Source organism: Tachysurus fulvidraco, chromosome 24, assembly GCF_022655615.1.
Source record: "Tachysurus fulvidraco isolate hzauxx_2018 chromosome 24, HZAU_PFXX_2.0, whole genome shotgun sequence".
Taxonomy (NCBI): Eukaryota; Metazoa; Chordata; class Actinopteri; order Siluriformes; family Bagridae; genus Tachysurus; species Tachysurus fulvidraco.
This window is the reverse complement of record NC_062541.1, coordinates 16409963-16419822: the sequence shown is the minus strand read 5'-3', so window position 1 is coordinate 16419822 and position 9860 is coordinate 16409963. Positions and strand designations below refer to the sequence as shown.

Sequence of the window (9860 nt, the reverse complement as noted above, 5' to 3'; positions counted from 1 at the left end):
ACCGTTATTAATGATGCCCCATTACACCGACTTCGATGATCACATGACACTGCTGTTTAACTTTACCTTACTTTTAGCACCATACATCCAATTTACATCCTATTTAGCCGAGCGAGCAGGAAGTCACTGCCAGGCATGGTTTTCACAGGAAATAATGTGATCTCAAATGTAATGTGAGTCTGTTGAACATGCGGCTAAATACAATCACATTATAGTCGAACTTTAAAATGTCCTCGGAGTATTCATACTTTTAATTGACACTCGGGACTTAAGGCTAAAGAGGGTGTAGGTCTAGAGCACGAAGAAGCCGGGAATGAGGTATTTCTAATAAAAAGGGACACAATGCTCAGTGCCACTCAACCTCAGAGTGCTGCTATTTATTTCCCTAAAGAGCCTAAGCGTAATCTGGGGAATGCAGTCAATCTAGTGAATAATAAGTTCTGTCACATGGTGGCTGCAAAATGTACCAAATGAACGTTAGAACCAAATAAGCTTTTTCACCTTGAGTTGGCCTCCATTTCTACCACGCAGGGCACAGGCACATTCTCGTTCACTCAGTAATATATTATGCACATGGCAGAGCTCTTGCTGGGTCCAAGTGATTTGAACTTTCATCTGTCATCCATACATTTAAATCAGTGTTTTGCACATAGACTCATTAGCTCAGGCCACCCGCTGTGTTCCTCATCAAACCTCTCTGCACTTGATCATGCTGTATGTCTGGGCACGTCCATAAACAGTAGAGGGCAGATGTGAGCTTCAGTATGTAGGCTGAAACGTGGTCAAGGAACAGGGATCTATCTGAACTGTGCTGAAAATGATTTCGTATTCAATCATTTAAATCGAAATTACAATCTAACCGAAATGTATTTGCGAAATAGTTATCAAGCGTTTGACCATCGTTTAGCTGCAAAGACATGACGTCTAAACCTATTTCAAGCTTGATGGCAGTTCATTTTGAAGTTTTTCTGAATTTAAAAGTATACAACTGTTTGCAAATACATTAAATTTTTTTTTTTTTTAATAATAAGAAATGTTAGATGCACTTACTTTAACCTGCTTCAACCTGCTTTGGAAGGAATATCTACACCCCAACACACCTGTGGACACCTAACCATCATAATCCCAAAATGTGGTTCTTTCTTGTACTGAACCACAAACTGATACCACCAAGTCAGAAGCAAAGAGTTGTCTTGGACATCTCTGTACGCTGTAGCTTTAAATGTTCCCTTCACTAAGATCTAACAGTCTTAACCCCTGTTCCAGCATGACAATGTCCCTGTGCACAAAGCACAGCGCTCCATGAAGACATGGTGTGTGAAGGTTGGAGTGGAAGATCACACGTGTCCTTCTCTTGAGATTTTGACTCTTTTGTCTGATCTCAGTAATAAACACAAATCTGGAATGGGATGTTATCCAGCTTATATGGTCGTGATGGTCAGATGTGCACAAAGTTTTAGTTCTATAGTGTACGTTTTGGTGCAGTAAAAAGCAGCAGAAAAAAATGGAGGCCTAGACATGTATATGTCGTTTGGCATTCTGTGTGCATCCATTTTATGTCAGGATGATTTATTTAGTATGCATTTTCAGAACTGGACAAGCTTTGTTATTTATTACAGCTGTATGCAGTCAGAGTTTGACTGAAAAGTCACCTGAGCACATAATGCAGTTTAAGGAGGCTTTCCACATTACATGGAACTGTTACAGATGTAATGGACTTGCTCGTGATCAACAGTCGCTCACATGACCACACGTGGTAAAGCTTATGTTCACATATGAAACGTGTATGATTATTTCTTTCTCTCTGTACATTTACTCCGCGGGTTTGATGAGCTCACGCGGCTGATAGGGCGCGCACCAATGAGCGCGCGCCGTGAGAACCGGGCGCTTTCGGTCTCAGCCACTGAGAGACAGCGACGCTTATTTATGCGCAGGCTGTTCACTTTCAACGCGCTCAAAGTTGGCGGATTGTCGGCTGGAAGCACTGCGCTCGCGCTCAGACCAGACGTACTTGCAGGTTACACAGTAAAACATCAGCTGCGCGAAGGGAACGGCGAGCAACCGCAACTGCGCGCGCGGGCGCGTGTGTGTTTGCGTCTGTGCGAACGGTGCCTCGTGCGTCATTTCGGTGACTTTGGTATCCATCCTGAAATTGTATTTGTTTATTTATTTAATTTCCTCTTTATACCTTTTTTTTGTGTGTGTGCGCTTGCGTGCGTTTGTGCGTGCGTACGAGTGGGCGTGTGTGTGTGTGTGTGTGTGTAAAATGCCAAGTGTTGGCCCGTCACCGCGCGCGCGTGTCAAGCCGGGCCGCACGTTTGGAAGGACGCCCGACCGCAGCCTTTCTCATCTGCAAGTTCACCCCGATGAATTGTGACAAAGGGCTGTCAGCACCCGAATAAGAAATCGATGCTCGAGGAAGCGACGCGCGGCTCTCCTGGAATTCTAACGATCCCTGTGATTTTTTCCCCCTCGCGTCTTTATAACCGTGCGAAGTGGCTCTCCTGGACTACTGCTTGCCTCTGCAACTCGAGGGGGCTGATAGTGACAGATTAGCGCTGTTGAGTGTCCATGCAAGGCTCGGAGAGTGTGAGAGAGGAGAGGAAACATGTCTGGCCACTTCTCTGAGAGGATCCCTGCTATCAGAGATGGCATTTTTGCCCGGCACGGCGTTGCTCGCTTCTAAAGTGCCACGCAAAATCCTGTTCATGTTCACGCTGTCGCTGTCCGTCACGTACCTGTTCTACAGTTTGATGAGCTGCTACGACTCGCTGCGCTTCCCCGTGCTGGAGAACTACGCGTACCAGGCGCCGGAGGTCACAACTTTGGCCACGCTGAGGGAGAAACTTTATTCCAGCCCTTCACGCGCGCACCTCGATCAGGAACTCGCAGCAACGACCGTCACGGCTAATCTGTTCACGGAGAAATACGACGCCGAGGAGATCACAGCGGGATGGGAGCGAGCTCGGGCGGAGACGGCTGTTAGTAAGATCGCCGCTCTGAACGTGGAGCATCCGGAGACCAGCACCATGGACGAAGGGCTGGAGAAAGCCGTGAACTGCACGTCGGATTACGGGGAGAAGAAATTACCCCAAGCTATTATAATAGGGGTAAAGAAAGGGGGCACCAGGGCTCTGCTCGAGGCGCTCCGAGTTCACCCGGACGTGCGCGCGGTCGGGAACGAGCCGCACTTCTTCGACAGGAACTATGAAAAAGGACTGGACTGGTACAGGTACGCGCTCGTTTCCCCCTTTTTACACGCTACACATGCATTTTTTTTGAAAGATAACAGAAGTAATCAAAGGTAAAAAAAAAATGCAAAAAAACAAACAAACAAACAAAACAAAAAAAACAACAACAACAAAAAAACAACCCAAAGGGATTTAAAGTATCAGTCAATAATTATTTTCTATTATTCTAAAATGTATCCACGTGAAACCCGCGTCTAAAATGCCGTCGCTCTCTATTTGGTCTAAAATAAATCATTCAATTATATAACAAGAAAGAATTACTGTTGTTTTCTCGAAAACATGCGATTAATATTTATACCAGGTTTTATTTTATTTATTTATTTATTTTTAATAATAAAATAATTCTAGATTTATATCTTCTTGCCTTTTCCCCCTCACTACATCTCTGAACACACACATCTCCATAGAACTGCTTTAGCTTGTGTGTCAGATATCTCACACAGCACCAGATATGTTTAAGCCATATAATGATAATAATACATAAACAAAAAAGCACTGGGTATTGGTCAAATTTCAATCTGTGCCTGAGCTCACCCTGTTATTATTATTATTATTATTATTATTATTATTATTATTATTATTATTATTATTATTATTACTGTTGTTATTTCCTCAGTCAGCCTGACTGCAGGCCATATCACAAGCAGTCTAATAAAGGAGCACTAATAGCATATGGTTGAGATTAGTGTCTCTACACAGTATACAAGTGGAGATCAGCTGTTTGTCACTGCAGGTGTACATTCAGCGTTTCTCTGTATATCTGGGCCGAGCAGAAACCTGTGATGAAAGCCACAAAGGGGCACAAGGATCAACATTTTACAGCTACAGCACACCTGTTGGAAAATAGAAAGCAACACGGCGTTATACGATTAGATTGGCATTTTATCAATTTGTATTATTTGAATTATTTCAGGAGTACAAAGTTGCAGACTTCTTTCAGGCAACTAACTAACTACAGAAGGAATGACTATTTTACTATCATAAATAATAAAGGACAAAAAAAAATCACCGAATGAAAAATCGAGCTCCAGAATCTATACACCACAAAAACAATCAGCCCCCGAATGCATTTTATCGCTAAACACACGTTTAGCGTGTCCACACTTTTAGCCGACTCTTCGTACCCTGCTGCTCGGAAAGGGTTTAAATTTTAGGATAAGGCAGAATCCAGGAATCCTGATCCTGTGCCTTAATAGCTAGAATAATAATAATAATACTAACAGCGTTCCTGTGAGCTATCGTCGTTAGCAGCTCCAAGAGTATTACACGGTGTTTGTTGTATTTAATGAGTAGCAGATTGCGTGCCCTGGCCGCTGGATACGGTATGTGTGTGTGTAGGTGAGTCAGGTGCAGTGTACGCTCTGTTGCCCTGCGCCGACCTGTTCCCATGTGAAGCTGAATCATGAAGTGCTTACTCAGATCAGTGCTGTTCACACTCCTACATCCAACATTTTATTCCCCTACTTTACCTCCACACACACCTGGCATCTGCCTTCCTGTTTTTTTATTTTTAATTTTTATTATTTTTAAATGATCTCTACTTATAGTTCATAGTAATCTTTAAGGCCATTCATTATGATCCAATGAAGCATCCGGGGCATAAACTGTGTATAAAGGTTCGCTCAGTCAATCCGAGTATCTATAGGGACAGAGAACGCATTAAGAGTTATTTGGCTCGTGACTTCTGCACTGGGTTCACTTTTCCCCCGGACGGTGACTCGGGGCTGTATAGGGACGCATGAGCATCTGCTGCATTTCACTTCAGAGGGCAGCTTAACCCTGGGCTGTTCATTTACTATGTGTTAACACTAGGCGTTTCATTATGCTCGTGGTTTGGGGCTCATTAGGATGAAGGATGACAGGCATACATAAATAACACCAAATAGCGCCAGGGTGTTTTCAGGTCCCTGGACAAGGCAAATCCCTTAAGTGGACACAAATTTGCTTTTGTGTTCTTTAGCCAAGGAAGGTGGGTTTTTTTTTTTTTTCAGGACAAATAACATATAAGCTTAAGGCAATAAATAAAGCTGGATTTCTTTCAAATGTATACTAGAATTATGTGATATATGATTGCTCATTAACGGTCAGTAAATTCACAACACCAATATCATATATGTGTGTGTTTTTCATCATTTAGGGATACGGGATAAGTTTGATTTTGAAGGAAAATGCTGAAACGGTTCTAGAAAACGTACAGAATTTCGTACTGATTAGGAAAATCCAAACAAATGAAAATCAGGACACCCCCCCCCCTTTTTTTGAATATAGAATTTGTGTTTGTTTCTGTATTTATTAGTTAATCGTGGTGAGAGGTTGTAAACACGTACCGCAGCGACACGACTGTTTTTGTCCTTGGAAAGAAAATGCAATCATAAGCCTCTAAATCCAAACGTATGTATTTAACACCCTGAATAACACGAATTCAATCTGGTGTGTTCAACCATCCGACCGATTCCGTTTGCATTCCTATAGCAAAAAAAAAAAAAAAATGAAATTAACAATGAAATGAAATAAAAATACGAATCCCATCGAGAGTACCGCTCAGTTAGCACTAGGGGAGCTGGAATGTCAAGCGTTTCAGGGACGTTTGCTCACATTTCCTTCGAGTCGAGGTGAGCGACGTGTCTCCCCGGACAGCAGCACCGAGACGCAGTCCGTCCTCACGGCTTGAACTCATCCCTGAAATATGAAGCGTTTACAGATGGTCTTTATTCCAGGTTTGGTAGGTAGGTGCGTACAGTACGTTAGTCTGATGGCGCTAGCGTGGGAACATCAGGGAACTTCCAGTCTTTTATTGAGTGAGTAAGAGCGTCGTCTCTGTCAGGTGATAATAGCTGCGCTGTCATTAACCGAGTCACACAATCACCGAGGTTTCATCACGGCTTTAAAGACGTGCCGAGGAACAAGAGGACACATTATGGCTTCATTTGTACCAGTTAAATACTTGGAGTTCAGTGAAATACATTGACTTTGTTGTTGTATTGCTTTAGAAGAACAACCCTTGGATATCGACGTATTTAACACATACTAATATATTTTTTATTTGTTTAGAAGCTTTAAGCTTTATAAGGTTCTGCTTTATTCACTGTATCCTTCGTGATGATAGCGAAGCTAACGTGATGTACGGCCCACCGGCCTTTCATTCGCTGATTACCGTGTAGAGTCTAGCGCTGAAGATCCTGAAGCTGCATCACCTCGGGAGAATTTCTCAATTTTCTTCTTAGGTCATGAGTGAGTAAAAGATGCGTCCTCTTAGCAACTTCAAATGAAAATCAGCACTGCCAGAACCAAGGTCTTTTTTTCTTTTTGTTGCCAAGAAAACGCATTCGGGTGAATGCAAGAGCTGTAAGAATGTAGCCCACGCAGTGCCTTGACCCTGTCCAAGGTTACACCATGGAGTACTCTCATTCCATTATCTATTTAACCACGGAAGCACTTTTGTTTCTTTGCTACATGCTAAAGCTCTGCCGCTTGAACAATTCCCACTCGTTCAGCTTGGTCTGAATGAAGTTCTTGTTATATTGACAGTGGCAGCGTGCCATGTCTTGTGCGTCTGGGACAGCAACAGATTGACGTTGGGTAGTTGAGGAAAACGAGACAGGAGTCGGAGTCAGCGACCGGCTGAGAGAAACAGGGCGACGTATCAAATCTAGAGTTTAACTCCGTTCTCCATCTCTCTCCACACTCCTTGCCTCCTGACCGGGAAAGAAGTAGGTTTGGGCTTCGTCCCAATCCCAGTCTGGGTGGCATCTTGCTGTCGAGTTTGTGTGCTTTTTCCCAGGATGCCCCAGTCTGGCGGCCAGCGATAAGCCCTCGCCAAAACGTACAAAGACGCACTTCTGGGTCTTTGGATACCGTCTCCGTAGTTGCAGAATTTAACTTTTTTTTAATTAGCAGCATAGTCTGGCACACGTCAAGAGCCTGGACTTTGGCAAGCTGTTGTGTCTCAGTGTTTTCTGCATCACTTGATTAAATTCAGCTGCACAGAAGAAACCTCCTCTATCTCCTTCCTCAACAGGCACCTCACATGTTTATCTCTGTCTGTCATCTTTTTGACTAGGTGTGAGTGTGTGTTTGTACCACCTGCTTCATTCTCCATTTCCCTGAAACCGGGATTGGAAACACAACTGTACTGCTTTTCCTCCTCACACTCCTTCCATCGCTGCAAGGATCGGGCCACAGTCTGAGCAAATAAAGAAAGTAATTGCCCTTTTTGCAGCGACCTTATATGGGTGGCATCTAGACACATCCCTGAATCTGCATCTTACTGCGTGCACATTTACTTGGACCTTAGGAAACAATCCCAGACAGTATCTTGACAGTTCAATTACATCTCAAATTTAAAGCCCTGCCGCCTTAAGGCATAAGCATTCACAGAGGGCCACAGAGTCTGGAAAAGGTTTTCTGTGGCCTCCAGAGTCGAGGTATAAAGCGAGTTCATAACGTGCCAGTTACTCAGGGGTCAGCCGGCAGGGTTATTCGAGTCCATTTCTTTTGTGACACCAGAATTATAGTGCGAGTCACAACACTGTATCCATGATGGCTGAAGAAAAAAAAAATCGAGGCAGATTTTTATTTATTTATTTTTTTTATTCTTTTACACAATTATGCCTTTGCTTCTTTCTCACCATATCCTCCACTCTGACATTCATCTTTCGACTCCCTGCTGAGACTCATCCTGCTACCGAGACTCTAAAGCGATGATCATCATTCAGATCCACAAGTTTAACTCGCTTAAGCACGGAATCGAATTTGCCAATTTAATTTGCTGACATAAAAAAATGACATTGGTACACAGGCTGCCATTAATGCGCAGCTTCTTCCTCGGCTTCTTGCGTCCTTCGGGCGGAGGACCTGACTGTATTTCAGATATCTCTCCCTTTCTGCCGTCGACACCGAGGCGCTTCGGATCCTATTTTAGTCGCGTAGCACTGACGTGACTACGTATAGGAATTTCTCTCGATTATTTCAAGGATTTCAAACTCTGAAATTCCCATCGATTTTCCACGAAGGTGCCGTGTCACGCTTTGAGTCATGAGAAATCCCATTTGGAAGAGTGACAGGAATCGCAGCAGGATCCAGATATTTCAAAAACGTTTCAAATGACTCAGATTTTCATACAAAATGCTAGTTTTCCTCTTCCTTCCTATTTTATTATCTGGTTCCAGTCTCCAGACACAAGGACCTTTAAAGGTGAGCTGGTCCAGCTTTCTACAGGAACTTTAACACTCTGTGACCATGAAGCGAAGACAGACGGCTTGTTTGCAGCATGTAGTCAGCGTTCTCCCCCTGACCTGACATTTACCTCCGCAGATTTTTGCGACTTCTCCGAGGGGATGTAGGAAATCAGACCTCCTGCTACGCGTCTGACAAACGACGTCTCACACTGAGGATGAAGACTGAAAGCATACAGTATTTTATATATATAAAATGTGTTTTATTTGTGCCTACGGGGCCTTTGATGAGAACGGGGAGGAATATCGTCATCTCAGCAGTGTATCATGAAGCGAAAAAGGTGACTGAGATCGTAGGCGTGTCGATGTCCCCGGTCCAAAAGCTTTGACTGATTCCAAACGACTGACTAGCATACGCAGCCTGTGAGATGTGACAGGCTTAATTCAATTATAAGGAGATGTGCTCAGTCTCTGGAGGTGTGAGCTAATTCCTGTGTTTACACTCCTGAGTCACTGCCACGAACATAGACACACACATTCATCGGCCTCCGTAAAGCTTGTTTGCTCCGACTGTCCCGATGCCTTTGAAGTTTCTCACTGCTTTATGCCTTTTATTTATTCATGCTCCTTCGTTCATCAAATCACTATGGGGTGTTCCGCTAGAATAATTTTAGCACAGTGTGAGGCAACGTAGTCACCGAGCACTGGAAGAGCAAGCTGCTGCTTACATACCGGAGTCTTAACAAGAAGTGCCAGCATTTCAGTTGGATTTTTTTTTTCTTTCCCCAAACAAATAAGCAAGTGAATTAATTTTTGCCAAAGCGCATCGAAGCACGGATAAATATGTGTGTGTGTGTGTGTGTGTGTGTGTGTGTGCACGATTAATGAAACCTCGTGTGACCACGGCTTCCTGGTTTTGCTCTGACACGACTGGTCTCAAAATAAAAAGGTGTAAAGGATTTATTTATTTATTTATTTATTTATTTATTTATTTATTTATTTATTTATTACATATATATTATTATTATTATTATTAATACATACATAAATAAGGTGACTGATTCCGCTGAATATCTTCAGTATACGAAGAATTACTAACACGTATATTAAAGCACGAGTTTACCTTTTCTTAAATAAAATAAAATAAAATAAAAGGAATCTTGCATTGTAAGTTTATCAGAAATGTTTTTTTTTTTTTTTTTTTTTTTAATTATTTTTATTTTTAAACGCTTGCCAAAAATTGAGTCTTAATCGTCGTTATCTGCTTTTCAGGTTTTTGTTTACTTCCATGAAATCGACTTTCTGGTTAAATCTGAAACCTTTAAACTATCCTTTATAGTCCAATGTCTAATCAATTTGTTTCATGATATTATATAAATTTTTTTAACCGTCACACTGATTTTATGATCTTCTCCCTGAAAAAAAGAAAATTTAA

General features: G+C 42.5%; 1 protein-coding gene across 1 annotated transcript in view; it reads left to right on the top strand.

Moving 5' to 3' along the window:
• Positions 1-1758: 1758 nt before the first annotated feature.
• hs3st4 (heparan sulfate (glucosamine) 3-O-sulfotransferase 4) overlaps positions 1759-9860 on the top strand; it is a 116511-nt gene continuing 108409 nt past the window's right edge. The window contains exon 1 of the mRNA XM_027157344.2: positions 1759-3232. Coding sequence (XP_027013145.1) covers positions 2649-3232 — 584 coding nt within the window. The 5' untranslated portion in view covers positions 1759-2648. The remainder of the gene's footprint in view (positions 3233-9860) is intronic.